This window comes from Gracilinanus agilis, chromosome 4 (assembly GCF_016433145.1).
Source record: "Gracilinanus agilis isolate LMUSP501 chromosome 4, AgileGrace, whole genome shotgun sequence".
Lineage (NCBI taxonomy): Eukaryota > Metazoa > Chordata > Mammalia > Didelphimorphia > Didelphidae > Gracilinanus > Gracilinanus agilis.
Window position 1 is genome coordinate 492,900,171 of NC_058133.1, and position 19,349 is coordinate 492,919,519.

Genomic DNA, 19,349 nt, shown 5'->3' on the forward strand with positions numbered 1-19,349 from the left:
TTTCCATCTGAATCTATTTCAAGATCTCAGCATAATCCCAGGGTCATAGGAGTATGGAGTAAGAGCCTACTATGTGCCAGGCACTGGGTGTTGAGAGCAGAAATACCTGTGCCCTGAAGGGTGACTGGATCCTCCAGTCCCGTCCCATCTCCTGCTTTATCATGGGTATCCTTTGTGAGCCATTTTTAATTTTTAATCCTATTATTTCTGTAATAAAGATCCTTCTCCTTGCCTGAGAAATCAATCAAAATGATATTAGAGACGTTCTGTCTTCTGTAACTACAGGAAACTGAGACAGAGTGGTTAAGTGACTCACCCTGGATCACACAGCTATTAAGGACCTGAGAGGGAATTTGGGTCTTCCAAGTCTGTGCTCTGATTTTGTTGGCAGAAAACCTGGATTCGCATTCCCAGCGCTGCCGGTTACTCCTACATGAACCTGAACAAGTCACTTCTCTCGGCCTCAGTTCCCTCCTCTGTAAAATGTAGGGATTGTCCAGAAGTCCCCTCCAGCTCTCACTCCTGCCGGTTCAGGCACATCGGAGCCCCCTAGTGGAAGACTTGGGCTCCAACAGTGGTCAGCCCAGAAGGGATGATGGATAAAGCAGCAGATGAACCATTTGGAGATCTGACTGGGGAAGGGATGCTCCCAGGGGACCCTCACCTTTTTTCTTTTCCCGAAAGAAAGGAAATGCTCCATTCCTTAAGTAGCCAGCTAACAATTAGACAGCCGAAGTCCTTGGCAATCAGTTAGTCAATCAAGCATTTATTAAGTGCCTACTATGTGTGTGAAGGGCTTTGCAAACCCGAAAGTACCATAGAAGTATATGATTTACTATTATTATTTTTCAATATTAGTATTCACTATTAGTATTAAATTCTACACTTGCAAAACAGTATTAAATACTCTTATTAAATAAATAATATTATTATGTCCCAGAGGGGGCTGCCCATACCAACGTTCTTTGGGGGAGGGGAAACAATAAATAAATAAATAAATAAATAATAAATGCATATAAAATATAAGCAAGGCGAATGAGAAGGTAATTTTTATTTGGGGGGGAGGAGAATACTCAGAGCTGAGATCATAAAGACTTCTGAGAAGGGGATGCATGAGCTAAGTTTTGAAGGAAGCCAGAGGTGAGGCATTGGAGACAGCCTGGGCAAAAGGCACTGAGGAAGAGATGGGATGTCATGAAGGGGAGGGGCAAGTAGGCAGTCTTTTTTCTGGAATTGTAGAAGAAATGTATCATAAGTCTGCAGCCAAAGTAGGAAGGACCAAAAAGTGGATTTTGTAGTTAATCTTTAAAAACAAACAAAACCCCTTGCATTCCATCTATTCTGTGTATTGGCTCCAAGTGGTAAGGGTAGGCAATGGGGGGTTAAATGACTTGCCCAGGGTCACACAGTTAGCCTCTATCTGAGGTCAGATTTGAACCTCCTGTCTGAAGGCCTGAGTCACTGTCCTGTGATAAGGTGATAGAGAAGCATTAGGGCTTTTTGAGCAAGGAAGGTAAAGTGAATAACTATTCAAATATGTATAAAATAGTTAAATGTGAGGTATTTTGGAAGGGAGGACCCTAGCAGAATTAAAGGAGGCTTCATGCCAAAGGTGACGTTTAATCAAGGTCTTGCATCATCCGCATGAGAAACAAAGGCATGGAGGTGGGAGATGGTCGAACCCTTAGAGCAGTGATTCCCAAAGTGGGCTCTACCGCCCCCTGGTGGGTGCTGCAGTGATGGGGGGGAAGCGGTGATGGCCACAGGTGCATTTATCTTTCCTATTCATTGCTATTAAAATGTTTTAAAAATTAATTTCCAGGGGGCTGAGTGACATTTTTTCTGGAAAGGGGGCAGGAGGCCAAAAAAGTTTGGGAACCACTGCCTTGGAGCATGAAAGACGGAAGATTCTTTTTTCTACCGCAAAGCCTCTTTCTACATTTTGTGGCATCTAAAATCCAGATGAGGACCAGGATCAGAGATTAGAGTTCTGCTGGGTTGAAAGCTTCAACTTCTTGAGAAATCAGTAATAGTACATAAAATCAAAATCTATAGAAATCTGGCCTCAGACACTTCCTAACTCTGTGACCCTGGGCAAGTCACTTAACTACAGTGCCTAGCCCTTCTGTTCTTCTGTCTTAGACTTGGTCAGTGTTTTGCCTTATAGGCAGAGACCACTTACTTTTGGTTTTCAGGACATTCTAAAAGAGATGTTGGGAGGCTAGCCTAAGGATTATTAACCTGGAGTTCTGTGCACGTGTTTATTTTTTAATAGTCTAATAACTCTATTTCAATATAACTGATTTCCTTTTTATTCCCACATATTTTATTTGATGAAATAAAACAAGTTTATTTATTTAAAAGCTTAGGAGGAGAAGTAAAGGACCTTAACAAGTTGTCCAGGATTTGTTAGAGACCAGGCTTGTTCCCTGACTCCAGCCACTACACACTGATGCTCCTCCAGACTTCCTTACCCCCTAAAATTAGCCCTTCCCTTCCCCCTCCTCAGCCTACTGTCTTTTTTGTCACCCAGCTCTTATAGATTTAGTCTGCTCCTTTTGCTTTATTTTCTCGTGATTCCTCGGCACCTTCCACTCCCTACAATCATCTGGCTTCTTACCACCACTGGCTCAAGATTGCTTTCTTGTCCCTTCCTAACTATCGGAAAGGATGACCCTTTCTGGGTCTTCGTCTTCTTTGATTTTTCTGCAGCACCAGATGCTTGTCATGATCTCTTCCTTCTGGAACTGTTCTTCCCTGGAAGCTCTCCTACCTCTCTGACTGCTTTTCTGCCTCCTTTCTTGTTGTGTCTTTCTTGGAGGGGTATCTGAGAACTTTTTGCCTTTGAGAATTAACAATAATAAATAATAATAATAAAACACCTTTTATTCTAGGTGGAGAAGGAATGTGGTTATCTAAAAGAGATATGCGACCAACAGTCAGAACAGCTGAATCAGACCAGTCTGCAGTTTCAAGAGAAAGCCTCAGAGAGTGACGCCGAGATCAAGGACATGAAGGAGACCATCTTTGAGCTTGAAGACCAGGTGGAGCAGCACCGAGCGGTTAAATTGCACAATAACCAGCTAATAAGTGAACTTGAAAGTAAGTGACACCAAAGAGCCCCACTACAAAGGGAAGAGTGGACAGGAGCCTACGCTGAAATTGTTAGCAACAGGAGAGTATGGAAGAGATGAAATATTTTCAGCTTGAAATTCTGTTACTCTATCCAAGTCATTGTAACTTCTTTACAAGAATCACTCACAGTGATAACGACAAAGCCCAATGCTGCCATCGTCATGCTTTTGGGTTTGTACCCGCCCTTCTCTCCCTTCTTGAGACTAGGCAGTGCCAGTGTTGCTGTCTGTTAGTCAGTCAAAAAGCATTTATTATTAGTCACTTACTCTGTGCCAGGCACTGGGGATAGAAAAAAGGGCAAAAGAGAGAGGGTCCCTGACTTCAAAGAGCTCACAGTCTAAGGAGGGGAAACGGCATGCAGAAATTGTATACATACAAGATGGATACAGAGTAGATGGAAGGTATCTTCAGAATCTGGCACTTATTAAGCACTACCTCTTTGACATCTCTGTGCTAGGCAGAGGACGTCCAAACGCAAAACACCTGCCCTCAAGAAGTTTATATTCTAATTGGGGGAAACAACATGTAAATAAATAGGTTATGTACGAGACATATATGGGCATCAGATTCCTAATCTATAAATGAAGTGGTGAGACCAGGTGGTTGCCAAGACACCAGCTGGCTCTAAGTCTAGGATCCTACTTGGTACCTATGGGACCTTGAGCTTCAAGGAAGTTCACCTCCTTAGGTGGACTCAGTTGTCTTTTCTGTAAAATGAGGAGGTTGAATTCAGTGCCCTCTCGATTCCCTTCCATCTCTAAAGTTATAATCTTCTGAACTTGATTCATTGCTTGACTGATTGACTGATAGTAGGAGCCGAGTATGCCATTTGGTCCCTAGAGGAAGAACAATTTAAGGAACTATCCCATGGGCAATAGGAGAGGTCTCACTACTAAATGACCTGAGCAATTAGATTGCCCGGAACATCAACCACTGGGTAGGCAAGGCATTATGGCCAAGGCAGCAGTACCGTGCTCCGCAAACCTCAGGTACCCTAGTGGTCAAAGAGGAAGCCAGTAATTTACCTTGATATTGGGGAAGGAGATAAGAAGGGAGACTGGAATATAATAATAGCTTGCATTTAGCTGGCTCTAAATATTAAATATTCATTATATAAGTTTGAAAAGCACTTTACAAATATTTAATTTGATCTTTACAACAGTTCTGAGAAGGAAATATTATTATGATTCCCATTTTACAGAAGAGGAAATTGAGATAAAGGTTCAAAGACTTATCCAAGGTCACACAGCTAATAGGTATTTGATGTTGGATTTGAACTCGGGTCTTCCTGTCTCCTAAATCATGTACTTCACCTAGCTATCTAGCTAGACCCATTCCACCTTGTTCTAAATATAAATAGGTCCTCCAGCTTGACACATGAAATAAGTCTTATCTTTGTGGTGGAAAAACTCATACACAGAAGCATTGAATGCCCTTCAGGGAATCTACTTGTTAATTTTGATTAAGTTCTGTTCTCTTTGGTAAAAAAAAAAAAATTGGACCTAGGGGTTCCCAAGTCTACTAGGAATCTACTCATTAATTCTAATTCTTGCCTCAGTCCCAAAGATGACTATTGCATACAGGCTACATTTTACCCTTAATTATTAGGATAATGTCGAGCAATTCCCCAAATTACTGGGAATCCACTTATTAATTTTGGTTTTGCCCTTGGAAACTAAATGATTATTTCTTCAGTTTCCTTATCAATAAAATTGGGAGAAGGCCTAAGGATTCCCAAGTTTCCTGATTGTACTGAATGTTTCTAATTGCCTAAAAAATATCACCAACATGTGAAGACTGACTCCGCGGCTACCATGGTGTCAGCATTAATGGTGCCCGTTAATGGTCTAATCAGTGTCGACTCAAATAGAAATGGATCCCTCTGGGCCTCATATTGACTTAGAAAACCATATATTAACATTATTTATATTCGATTGTATTTGTATTTATTTTGTTAAATATTTCCCAATTACACCTGAATCTGGTTTGGCCTTCGTGTTTGATGTCTGGGATCTTATCCCTTTCTCACAGGCTCTCTGAAATAGAGTTGCCCAAGTTGCTTCAACAGGACTTGATGATGGTACAGAACGTCCAAAAAGCTTGCATCCAGGTTCACTTCCAAACCATAGTTCTGTGTCCAGAGAGCCAAAGAAAAGAATGAGGCGGCCACGTATCCCCCTGTACCGGAGATGGCCAATGCATGCTCAAAGGCATTGACGGGCAGTATGCAGAGCTGAGACCTGGTATAGCCAATGGTTACGAGTAGAAAAATGCAGCAGGAAGGCGGATCTGGCTTTGTGGAACTGAGAAGATGGAAGCCAGGGCATCAAAGCAGTGGTGGACTTCTAGTGAGCCTCAAATGGTGCAGCCAGCTGTCTCATTTGTGGGATGAAACATGCCAGACCTGGAGCCAAAAATGGTGGGAGGTCACTGAAATCATAATGATGATGATGATGCTTATCATATATTACAATACATATAGTAATATAATAATCAATAATTATCCTCATCATTATTGTAGCTAACAGATAATATCACATTTTAAGGTTTGCAAAGCATTTTACAAAGATCTCATTTGATCTTCTCAACAGCTCTAGGAGGTAGATGTTATTGTTGTCTCCATTTTACAGATGAGGTCACTGAGGCAGCAGACAGAAATTAAATGACTTGCCCAGGGCCACCTAAATTTGAACTAAGGTCGGCTATGGCAATTGGCTGCCTAACAACAAACAGTAATAATAACTATAAACACAACGGTGACTGACGCTAGAGCTAGAAGGGACCTTTGTGTGTCCTTGATGGGCAAATGGAAGTGCAGGATTGCTAAATCAGAGGCAGAATTTGAATCTAGATCTTCAGACTCCAGGACCAAGGAGGGTTCTTTTGACTAACAGGTGTTGTGGCCCAGAGTAGCTTCCAAGTATGAGCCCATTATAATGATGGAGAAATTGTTTCTTCAGTGATGGGGAACTCACAACCAGAGACACCTCAGTTTAATAAGTAGGAGATATAGTTATTATTTTGAATAAAAACCAAACTTCTTTAAATTAAAAAAACAACTTTAAAACAAGGATAACTTAATTGGGAAGTAGGGGGTGGAAAGCAAGGGCCATGGCCAGGGCTAGTAAAGATCAGGCAATCAGCAACAGTTCTCTGAGGAACTAGCCACTCGGTCATTGAATAGGATGGTCGAGTTCCTCTAGCATTCTTAGCTGAAGACAGCTTGATGATTCAGGTTGGGGCTGTGGATTTTGTATGGAGGTTCTGGCAAAGGCACATCTGATGGGGTGTCACAGGTGAGGAGATGCTGGAGACTGGCTTAGGAAGTCCAGCATGAAAGATTCCCAAGGTGCCAAGGAAGGGACACAGCTAGGACAGAAACCATCTGTGATGACTGAGTCTATGGAAAGAGGTTTTTGTGGGTCTTTTTTTTTTTCCATATGCCCCATGGCAGGTGGTTGTGTCTGGCCTGAGGAACTCTGATCAGGCAGAGATAGTTATGTACAAACAGACAGGCAAGACCCAATTACCTTTAGGGCAATGTTAAAAAAGAAACTACACCTGGGCCCAGAGGCCCCTGCACCAATGGGGCCAAGTTAAACATAACCACGAAACAGCAGCTGGATGTGATTTCACTGGTAGAGAACTCCCTGGTGAAGGAACTTCCTCTCCTAATGCAGATGATGCCTTCTTTGGGACCTAAACCTTACAGAATTACCCAGAGCACTGAGGGGTTCAGTGACTTAGGCAGGGTCACCCAGCAAGTATGTCCAAGGTAGGACTTAAACTCAGACCTTCATGGCTCCGAAATCAGTTCTAGATCTTTGGCCACAGCTGCCTCTCAATAGCTGGAAGACTGGAAATACATAAATCCCCAAAACAAGATGAGTTGCCACCATTCAAATAATATTCCTAAGCTAAAATTCGTCATTCTCTCTTCTTGAATTGATTGCAAAGGGCTAGAAAAGAGGGTTAGAAAAAACATTGAGGGCCGAGTTCAGCAAATTTTAGGGGGGAAAAGTCTTTGGCACCCTATTCTCATCCATCTCCCCCTTACTGTTCATTGACCTTGAAGGTGGCTGAGGCAGGCACTATGGAGTGCCCGGAGCTTGACACCAAGGTCATCTATTGCGTCTCGGGCCATCGCCAGTCATCCAGACCTTGGTCTTGTCACCAGACCTGGATGTCTGTAGAAGAGTGAGTGAGGCCGGTGACTTGGGTAGTTCTGCCTCACTTTAATCCAGTTCAGAAGAAAGTCAAGACAACATGTTCAGAACAAAGGACAAACAACTTCTCGTCTTTGGACACGTGGCCACAAAGGATCCTTTGAAGTTATTTAAACCTGGTCCCCAGAAGCAGGCTTCCGTCCTTGGCACCCACTGAGATCCCAACGTCAGTCAGCAGCATCTCTCACCATCCCCCTTGGAATTGGGGGTGCCTGCACCACTTATCCCTAGAGGAACACCATTGTATTGGGCACAATTTCTTCTAGACTTACCATTTATATCCTTCACCGTCAAGAGGCTCAATAGACAGAACTGTGATCCATCTTTCCATCAAGGGGGAAAAAAAAAGTTCCATCACCTTTGGGGGCTGCATCACTAAAATTATTTCTCTTTAAGGGTCCCTTATCATTGATTCCAAATTCTTATGTGCCATTCAGAGCCGGCCGTCTCCTGAGGACCCAGAAAACAGTCAGACGCCCATGGACAGTTTATTTCATCTTGTAGGGCTGCTTATTTATCTGCCCGGTCCCTGTATCAATAATTCCTGATGCCACTAATTTCTAATTTGGGAAGCCTGTCAGAATAAACATGTTCCTCTCAGCAGATGAGGCCAAGATCATAACTTCATAGAGTTAGTGTTGGAAGGGACCTTAGAGATCACGAAATCCAATTCTTGTCTTCTCTAGCTAATTTGAAAGATGAAGAAACTGAGGCAAACTGGGTGAAGTGATTTTCCCAGAGTCGAACAGCTAGTAATTGTCCAAGGTTGGATATGAACCGAGGACTTCCTTGACTCATCCACTGCACGACCTAGCTGCCTGTAAATGTCAGCTATAAATCACCTGTTATTGTTTCCTGTCAAAAGGGAAAGTTTTATCATGCTCTATCCTCTCGATCTCCATAGAAAAAAATCCCCCACCCCATATCCTAGAGTCACCTGGACAAGCAAAGTGATTATAGAAACTAGTAAGGGGGAGATCGATAGTCTGAAATTCAGAGTGGACCACCAATTTTGCCTTCAAAGAGGAGGCCAAACTCAGAAAACATCCACTCGGTAGTCATCCACATCCCCCTCGTATCTGGGTTCCAGGGTCTCTCCAGATCTTAACCATGGAAACCTCTGAAGCCTCCCATGAGAAGATGCAATTGGCCGGCCATAGATGCCCCTGGAAGGACCAGACGCTGGAAGCCAGAGTCTCGGCATGGGTCTGAATGGCAGTGCTCTTCTCTGGGCATCTTTCTGAGTCCCTGGTCCCTTAAGGAGCCATCCACAATAAACCTCACTCTTCTTTTCCTAAGGAAAGTGCCATAGAACATAGAGAATGCTATTTTCTAAGCCAATATATGGCCCCGTTGCTATTTGAGTTTGGCACTACTATCGTAGGGACCTCCTGGCCTTGGGGCTGGCTCTCAATCCACTGAACCACCCAGCTTCCTCCTGGCAAACACAATTTAAAGAGAAGGCATCTAACCTGAGATACCTAGCAGCCAAGGAAAGAGGCAAGCAAGGCTAACCAAAGGCAGGGACAAGGACCTTGGGCGCAGCAGGAGGAAGGATGCTCCTTTGTGGCTTGGACTATCCAGGAACTTCCATGCTTCCATTGGTACCTGGGTGGCTCAGCGTCGTGGGAGGAGCGGGGTCTAGAGGGCATCGGGAGTTCTCAGGAACGAACGAATGATTGTTGTCCCATCTCTGATGTCACAAGAAGGTTGATGCTGGGGATTCCCATTCTGTAAGAGGGGAACTAGAAGGATCCAGTGTGGAACGTTCTAGTAAAGAACCACGGTGTGCGGTTCCATGGGGGTCTTGAGAAGAAGCTATCTGTGGCAGCCAAACCTTATGGATACTCCCCCCCCCCCGAGCTGATGGGCAAAGAAGCGAGAATCAATCAATCAGCAAACATTTATTAGACATTTTCTATATACTGTCTAGGCACCAGAGGTACAAAGACAAAAGTGATATAGCCTCTGTCCTCAAGAAGCTTACGTTCTACCAGGAAAGATGACTTGTTCACATACAACGATCTCCAAAATAATATTTGGGGGGGGCCAGATATTAATTTTGCTGGCATCAGAAATTTCAAACTCCAGACTAGGCACTCTCAAATGCAGCCCCAAATAATAAAGTATAATGAAGAAATAGTTAACAAAATAGTTACAAATATAATAGAGCATAGAGAATGCTAATATGCTGTTTTCTAAGTCAATATATGGCCCCATTGCTATTTGAGTTTGGCACTATTATTGTAGGGGACTCCAAGCTAGGAACAGAAAGCCCCCTTTGTCAGCTCACATCAGCACCCACCAGTGACTTTTAGGGTGCTTCCTGGAACACCAAGAAGGTCACAGGGAGTCGGTATTTGTCCAGAGATGAGACAGTTCTTCTTAACGCCAGGGTCCTAGCCCAAATGAATAATCCTCATAGGAGTATCTGACCCTTCTATTCTCCCCATTCCTTAGGGCCGTACCATCTTCTTCCCCTCCATCAAAAAAACAAAAACTAATATTGTAGAGTGGTGAAAATTTGAGTTGACATCATTAGGCATTTGGAGTGTCTAAAATCAGGAATGTCTCATGGGACAGTTAGGTAGCACAATGGGTAGAATGCCAGGTCTGGAGACAGGAGGACTTGGGTTCAAATTTGGGCTCAGACACTTCCCAGTTGTTTAACCTTGGACAAGTCACGACCTCAAGTGTCTAGTTTTTGCCAGTCTTTGGAAATGATACTTAGTATTGATTCTAAGACAGAGTAAAGGGAGTTGGGGGGTGGGGGAGAGAGAGAGAGGATGAATGGATGGATGGATGAATGGATGGATGTATGGATGTCATGATGCTTCTTTGCAGCTTGATTGGTCTTCTCACCTCTAATAGCTCCATCTTCTCTAGATAATGTGATGAAGCTTGAGAGAGAGACAGAGACAGATACAAAGACACAGAGACAGAGCGGAAGGTTGGATGGATGGATGGATGGATGGATGGATGGATGGATGGATGGATGGATGGATGGATAGATGGATAGATGGATGGATGGATGGATGGATGGATGTCATGATGCTTCTTTATAATCTGATTGGTCTTCTCACCTCTCTAATAGCTCCATCTTCTCTAGGTAATGAGATGAAACTTGAGGAGAGAGACAGAGACAGAGACAGAGGCAGACAGACAGAAGCAGAGGCAGAGACAGAGAGAGAGGAAGGAAGGATGGATTGATGAATGTCACGATGCTTCTTTGCAGCCTGATGGGTCTTCCCACCTCTCTAACAGCTCTATCTTCTCTAGGTAATGTGATAAAACTTGAGGAACAGAAACTGGAACTGGAGCAGCAGCTGAAGACCCTGACAAAACAGATAAAGGTCAGGAGGACTACAAGCATGGGACATTCATCCCTTATTTGCCCTGTGGAACTCGTACTAGGGTGTGGGATAAATGTACTAGGTTTACCTTGAGTCATCCTAAGTGTTGGATTCAAAGAGTATCTTTAAATTGCTTCTTTCCTCTCTTTATCTTTCCCTTTCTCCTAGTAGGGAGACAATAGTGGATAATAGCTAGGCAGCTCTGAGTTCAAGTCCTGCCTCTGACACTTAACTACTTGTGTGACTCTGGACAAGTCATTTTCAGGCTTGGCAGATTCTCTGTGACCCCATGTGGGGTTTTCTAGGCAGAGATCTGAGGTGGTTGGCCATGTCCTTCTCCAGCTCATCTTAAGATGAGGAAACTGAGGCAGACAGGGTTTGGGGATTTTTTGGCAGAGATCCTAGAGTGGGTTTGTCATTTCCTCCTCCACCTCACTAAGATAAGGAAACTGAGGCAGATAGGGTTAAGTGACTCACATAGCAGTCACACAGCTAGTAAGCATCTGAGGGCCGTTTTAAACTTCGGTCTTCCCGACTCCAGACCCAGCATTCTGTACACTATGGCGCCACCTGGCTGCCCTTAAATCAACAACTACTACCCATCAAATTACTTGCTTAAGATTGCTCAGGTTATAAATGTCTGAGGTAAGACTGGAATCCATGCCCTTTGACTCTACCTCACTTATCATCTCCCCCACACACTAATGCTTTGTAGGCAGTAGACACTTAATAATTGCTCAAACAGAAAACCTAAATAGAATTAGCCCAAGTTAGGCTGCTATTGCCTGTGGGAGCCTGCATGGCTAGGCTGGGAGCTGGGTGCCTCCACGCTTAGCTTTTACCAGTTTCTGCATGAGGATGAGGAGGGTCTCTGCAGGCACATCGAGGAGGGGCTTGGCTCAGCCTTGTTTGGTGAAGGCTAATTTCTTCTTCCAATCCGTTTCCTTTGAGGGTGGAGGTTTGTTTTTTAAAATGTCTGTTGATGGGTTTTGCTTTCGTATCTCCCTCTTTCTCACGTTCCCCTGCCCAGCTAGCCGTCTCTCGGAGCAAAGAATATTAAAAGGAAAAAGGCAGCATAGGCTAACAGCATATGCCAGGTTCCTCACTCTGCAAAAAAAAAAAAAAAAAAAGAAAAGAAAAGAAAAAGAAAAGAAAAGAAAAGAAAAGAAAAGAAAAAAGGAAGGGATACATTTTTTATCTCTTCTCTAGGACCAAGAAAGAGTAACCGTAATTATAGAGCATCATCCATTATAATTACATTGTAATTACATGACCAAGAAGGCATTTCTTTTTTTTTTATTAATTAATTTAGAATGTTTTCCCATGGTTCCCTGGGCAAGTCACTTGCCTCCAGTTTCCTAGCCCTTACTTGGAACAGACTCTTTAAAGAGCAGGCTCAAAAAATAGTCCAAGTAATTTTGGTCCAAAGGTAAAAAGCCTTGCTTTTTATAGTATTGGCGAGTAACAGGATTATTATATAAGGTTACAGATTGATCGTAGGAAGGGGCCCCAGAGGTCAGCTATCCCAGGCTCCCCATTATACGGAGATTCTGAAGTTAAGTGATCTTGTCTCAGGTCACACAAGTCATAGGTGCAGAGTTGGAAGGGTCCAAGGCCGTCTAGATGAACCCTCCCCTCTCCTGCTACCATGGGAGATCCTAGGAATTAAGTAAATCACCCGAGAGCATAAAGCAAACAAGTATCAGGTAGGAGGTTTTGAATTTAGGGCTCCCAATTTCAAATCCAGGATGTGTCATTTTTATGTCAACATTAGGATTTGGACCCTGAGATTCTGGCTCCAGGTCCAATATTCTTTTCTGCTCTTGTGTCAGTGTGTAATCCTCCTGTAATTGCCTCTGAAGCCAGGGCATTCCTACTCCTGGGTGACCTCTGAGGCAAGTAATTTCTGCTGCTTCCGGTTCCTGAGGTACAAAAAAATAAAGTGTGTAGACTGGATGCCCTTTGAGGTCTCTTCTGGCTCTGGAACCATGAAGTCACTTCAATATCTAGGGCTCAGTTTCCTTCCCTGTCAAATGAACAAAATGGGTTTGGGCTAGATGGCCTCTGACATCCCCTTCCGACTCTAGATTGATGATATGTGTGATCTAGAACCTCAGGTGGGTTTCCCACCGAGCAAGTCCCCGACTCTCCCATCTCTCTCCTCTGCCGCTTGCAGGAGGAAACGGAAGAATGGAGGCGATTCCAAGCTGACCTTCAGACCGCAGTGGTGGTGGCCAATGATATCAAGTGTGAGGCCCAACAGGAGCTTCGTACAGTCAAGCGGAAGTTACTGGAGGAAGAAGAGAAGAACGCCAAGCTCCAGAAAGAATTGGGGGCCGTTCAGGGCAACAGCAGGTTGGTCCGTGTCCAGGGCTCTGACTCCGTGAGCACTAACACGCATGCAGACAAGGCTTCGTGGCCAGCCTCGCAGACGTGCATGTGGCTTGAGAGGTTATATGTTGCTCTGTGTATAACATGTTTTCTGTCTCTTTCTGGGGATCCCTGCACCGGCCTCCCAGGGACTAGATCAGGAGTGTTCTGGGGATCCCTTGCCTGGCCAAGGGCACCGCAGCAGCCTCTGGTCAGGAAAGCACCCTCAAGGGACCTAGCAAAGACCTATCAAAAGCTTATGATGGAGGATAGGCATAATGCTCATGGTCTTCCTTCCATCTTGGTACTCCCCATGATCCTAGAGAGAGGATACTTTTTTTAGTAATCAGGAGTGCCATTTTCTGGCAGGGAAATGTGTGATGATTCTCAGGCAGGGCATTTGTCAGGCTCAGTTTCTAGAGCCACCCAGATAAATTCATAGAAGGCCTCTTAAAATGGCCTATTCCGTGAAAAGTGCAAAGGAAGACCATGAGAGAAATTCATTGTTTATAAAAATATTTGGCATAGTTGCTAAATAGCTAGCCTTGGAGCCAGGAGAGACCCGGGGTCACTTCCCACCTCTGACTATATGATCTGATGGGGGCAAATTATTTCACCCCAAAGTGCCCTGGGCAGCTCTCTTAAGACTTAAGTTCAGAAAAGGTACCAGTTTGCATTAGTGTAGGGAGTTCCTCACCAGGAGACCGCTTGAGGGGAAGAAATCATTATTTAGAAATCAAGGAAATGATGACTTAAGGAGTGATCTTAGCCAGGGCTTGACCTGGTTCCCCCTCATGTCTTTGAGCAGGAGAAACTCAGCCTACTCCATCCCATAAAACTCTTCCACCTACTTGAGAATGAGGCAGCTTTAAATGGTTCCGGAGAGGAGACGAACATTGATGCTTGTGTTCAAAAATAAAGCTTTTAAACATTATTTTGCACTTACCATGGGATTAATAAAATCTCAAAAGTTTTTCTCCTTACGGTCAGGAATAAATGTTCATACTGTGGGATGCTTGATTTCAGGAAATTCTTTGGAGTCGTTTCTCTTTCAAGGTTTGATGTGTGGCAGTCATTTGACCTGGAAAACGGGCTGCAGAATTTGGTAGAGTTCACCAGGGAACTAATTTGAGAGACAATAATAGAACAGTGAAGAATCTGACAAACGGTTCAAATCCTACTTTTGACACAACTTTTATGACCTTGAGCCTCGATTTCCTTTTCTGACAAATGAGGGGATTGGACTAAATGGTCTCTGAGGTCCTTCCCAGCCATGATCTTATGATTTCAGATGCCCGTTTTTGTGACTTTTGGAGGCTTTAGAGAGTGGAATCACAGCCCTCAAAGGTCTAAGTTCATGAGCCCTTCATTGTCCCTGTTTTCCAACTCCAGGGTTGAGTATATTTATTCTGGAGAAGGATTAAGATGAGATGAAGGAATGAAAAAGCATGGTACTGGCCCCACACTTATTGAGCACCTGTTATTGGCCATGCATCAGGGGATACAAAGATGAAAAGCCCTGCCCTCAAGGATCTTCCACTCTTTTGAAATTTCTATTTTCTAAAACCATCCTCATGATTTCAGAGTCATTCCTTAAGCATTAGCTTCCATCTCCTGCGAAGAAAGTCAAGGGAGAAAGAGCCAGATTTTATCCTTCTGACAAATGAGGAATGCTGTTAATTATGGGCCTTCTATTTGTTGGCTTTTATATGTCTGCCTCTCTGTTTATTTGTCTGTCCGTCTTGCTTCCCCACTCTGTTTTTAAACTAGAACCCAAAGACCTAATTTCTAATGCCCAATAATTCTCCATCAGTCTTAGCTGTATGACCCTGGGCAAATCACTGCATCCCAGTTGACTAGCCCTTACCAGCCTTCTGCCTTGGGTCTGAAACTTAGTATTAATTCTAAGACAAAGTAAGGATTAAAAAAAAAAACTCAACAAGCAATTATGAATCGCCTACTATGTGTTAGGCATAGATGCTGGGGATATACAGAGACCAAAATGAAACAATCTGCCCTCAAGGAACATACATGTGTTTATGTTGTTTATATTTTTATTTATATATTTATAACACATATACAGGTTTATATTATTTATATTTATGTAGAATACACATATAGCACATGTATTTATATATTATTTTTACTTTTATTCCTATATAATATACATAAAAATGTTTATAGTTATATAAATGTTTATATAGAACGAACATATAGCACATGTATTTTATGTGTATACATATAATTTATATAATACACAATACATGTGTTTATATTTATATAGAATACACATATATAACATGTATTTGTATGTTATTTATATTTTATTTATATAGTACATGTGTTTGTATTATTTATATTTATATAGAATACACATATAACACATGTATTTACATATTTTGTTTTTATTTTTATTCCTATATAATATACATAAATGCATGTTTATATTTATATTTTTACTTATATAATACATGCATTTGTATAGAGAGAGAATACACATATAGCACATGTATTTATATATTATTTATATAAAACACATAATATATGTGTTTATTTTATATTATTTATATTTATATAGAATACACATATAACACATATTTACATATTATCTTGTTTTTATTTTATTCCTATATAATATACATAAAATGCATGTTTATATTATTTATATTTTTATATAATACATGCATTTATACTTATATAGAATACACATATAGCACACGTATTTATATATTATTTATAGATAATACAATATAATACATGTGTTTATGTTATTTATATATAATACACATAATTTACATGGGTGTACATATACACCATGAATATGCTTACAGATGTATAATAAATACAAGAGAATTTTGAGGAGGAAGACACTAATGGTTGGAGGAAATGGTTATGGCTTGGTCTGGTGGTTAGAGACAGTCCAGAACATCATCTATTAAGAGTTTCATTTGTACTGGAGCCTATAGGAAGCAGGCTGGAATCTATGACTAAGGCCTTAAAATTATAGCGAAGTATAGATCTCTTAATGCAAATGGAACAGAATTTAGGACATGCTAAATAAATGTTCAGACTCGTGGTCACTGTTCAAGACAGGCCTTCCGAGGCTGTCTAATTCTCATGTCCCCAAAGCTCCCCCCGAGCCATGAGCCCGGTTTCGGGGATGTACCCCAATCTTGAATGCGACATGCTACTGAACTCGGATGGGGTCTGCCCGCATCCCTGTGCGTCTCTCCTTGTGTTGATTGGCCCCGCCTTTGGCAGATCATCAGACGATGCCTCCCAGGGATGGTTTCCTGTCTGATTGCGAGCTCCCTTGGCACAATGCCCTCCTCCCGAGAGGTGGCTGCTCCTTGGAGGCCGACGATGGCTCGGTCTCTTCCTGAATGCACCACAGGAGTAACAAGCAAAACCCAGCATGGTCCCCAGGGGCCCTGCGGCAGCTCCTTTACCATTTTCACTCTGGCCAAATGAGTTCTTGGCTGGAACCCTGAATTGTAGCCTTTGTCCAGTGTGGCATGAGGAATCATTCTTGGTTCAGCCTCAGCCAGAAAACTTGCAGGAAATATCTCGGTGAATTCTTCTGAGCACAGCCTCTGAAAGAAAGGTAAGAACCTCTAGGAAGGCACCCTCAGAAAAAAAAAAAAAAGCTCTGACTGTCTCATTCCCTTTCTGATTGTGCAAAGGGGGCCCCCTTGGGAAGGGTCAGGATGACATAGTTGAGACCAAAGTGAGGCAGAGATGTTCCTTGAATCTCTGGGTCTGGGGGAAAATGAGCATTTGTTATCAAGACCTAAATAGCTTTAAAAAAAAAATAGGGTAGCCCAAAAAACCCAAGTTGCCAAAGCTGTGACTAGCATAGGGCAACTGGGACTGAATTTCAAGGGCGCTGCTGACCATATTTGCAAGCTTTTAGCAATGTAAATTGCTAAATTTACAAGAATAAGTTATTATGATTAAGATAAGAAGTTGAGATGTTCTGTGAATCTCCCATCCTGCAGGTGTGACCCAGGGAGATTTCTGAGACTGACCCAGTGGCCCAAGGTCTGTTATCATCCCTCTGTGACCTGGTGCCTTGCCCTGCTCCCCCTTAACTCCCACAGCACTTGACTCACTTGTCCTGGTTATGGTTTTTGAGTTCCAAACCATCATTTGACCAAACCACTTTCTCTAAGGTGGCTTTCTAGACAGTGGGGGAGAAATTTTCAGCTGCTAAGCTGATTCCAGCCACTCCTCCCCCTCCCCAAATCCTCTAGAGCCCAGGTATCTCCGAGTAGATGGAGGAAGGAAAGGGATTAAGTTTTTCTATTATATTTTCTCCTATTTTTGGACAGCAAGAAGACACAGAAATGAAAAAAAACAACCCACCTTCCTTTAACCATTAAAGTGCTGACTTCAGCTCTCTGGCCTGACTGCCCTATATATAGAAACTATACTTCCGTATATAAGAAAGCAGGGGTTCTTAACCTTGTTTGTATATCAAGACAGCTTGATGAAGCTTGTAGAGTCCTCAAAGTCACATCAAATAAAACACAAAAGATTACCAAGGAAACCAATTCTATTGAAATAGCCATCACAATATTTTTAAAAACCAAGTTCATGGGCCCCCGAACTAAGAATCCTTGTGTGGAATTCAGATAAGCCACCAAAAAGGGTTTTTTGTTGGTGGTTTTTTTTAAGCAAGGACTAACTAACCCAGAAGTACTCTAGCATTTAAGTTGTATTTCCCACTTTACAACTGACCAAGCATCATTTTTTTCCCTAGTGTAGACCCTTGTGGATTCATAAATATACATCTTTATATCAGATAAGATCAGCTCTGACTCTAAGAAAGAGTATCAGGGGGAAGGTAATCATGTTAAAGGCATATGCTGTTTTCCTAGCACTATGATCGAGATTTTTAAAAATGTGTTTACCGAGATTTTATGCTTACTGTTTATGGCTATACATATTTTTAAAGTTTTATAGATGCCTTTTAAAAATATCAGGGTTATTTCCAAATATGCCCTTCTTCTCAACTGTAACAAAGGGAAGAATAAAAGTTATGCAAAATCAACCAATGCTTGAATCTAATCTAACAATTTTAGTGAGTTAAAAAAAAAGTCTGAGATTCAAAATGAGAAGGTTGGCCCACCCATGGATCCCTGTTTCTTTTTTCTTTCTTTTTTTTCCCCCATACATTTCCTTCTATTGTCACTTCTAAAGTGCACAGCCTGGCAGACAGTATGTGACACATGAACTCTCCCGAAACTAAAGCTTCCACTTCATCCGTCTGCGTCTGTATGAAGCCCCGATGTCTGGTCTGTGTGCGCCAATGTGGGGCCCATTCTGTGTCTTTCTTGCAGCTATTGTGTCTGACAGAGCTTTCGGCAGCTCTTCTGCCGCCACTTAAAAAGGGGAGACGAGAAGATGGAGGTAAATTCTTGAACCTGCCTAGAACATGAGCCCTGGCACCTTGGATGATGAGGTGTTGAAGTACAGACCCTGACTCTCAATGGAGAGGGTTCAGTGCTTGTTGAGGTCCCCTGGGAGGCCCCTTCCCCCACCTCAGAAGCCACTGAGATATTTATATATTTACACACACACACACACACACACACACACACACACACACATCACTGAAATTCTTCCCTCTTAGAAGAGTGTAGAAACTCAACTTCACATCTTTCATTTCCCAGAACAAAGCCCTTCTCTTATCTATTACCTATTTTAATCTCTCCCTTTGACACAGATCATAGAGGATATTCAACAGACCTTTATTAAGCACTTACTATGTGACAGGGATACAGAGACCAAATTGAAACAGCCTCTGTCTTGAGGAGCTGACAGAGAACTCCTTGAGACTCTGGAATTACAAGGAAGCTTGTCCTGGAGTTCCCTACATTGATGAAATCACTGATGCAGCCTCTAAAGTGCTCACCATGTTCCCTACATGAATGAAATCTCAGATCTGCTTCAGATAGATGATGAGATAGCTAAATGGATGGATAGATAGGTAGGTAGATGGATGGATAGGTGATAAGTGGGTAGCTAGCTAGCTAGCTAGATAGATACTTAGATACTTAGATAGATGGATGGATGAGTAGGTAAATGGATGGGTAGATAGGTGAATGAATGGCTGGATAGATAGATGTATGGATAGAGGTAGATAGAAGGATGCATGGATGGATGGATGGATGAATGGATAGAAAGATGGACAGATAGGTAAGTAGATGGATGGATAGGTGATAAGTAGATAGATAGATGAATGGTTGGATGGATGAGTAGG

At 42.5% G+C, this 19,349-nt stretch overlaps 1 protein-coding gene across 2 annotated transcripts in view; it reads left to right on the forward strand.

The window, feature by feature from the left end:
* Window positions 1-19,349, forward strand: part of SPECC1 (sperm antigen with calponin homology and coiled-coil domains 1) — a 191,758-nt gene that overhangs the window by 88,513 nt on the left and 83,896 nt on the right. For both annotated transcript variants that reach the window (XM_044673005.1, XM_044673006.1), the window contains exons 3-5: window positions 2,895-3,102; window positions 10,641-10,714; window positions 12,891-13,069. In XM_044673005.1, coding sequence (XP_044528940.1) covers window positions 2,895-3,102; window positions 10,641-10,714; window positions 12,891-13,069 — 461 coding nt within the window. The remainder of the gene's footprint in view (window positions 1-2,894; window positions 3,103-10,640; window positions 10,715-12,890; window positions 13,070-19,349) is intronic.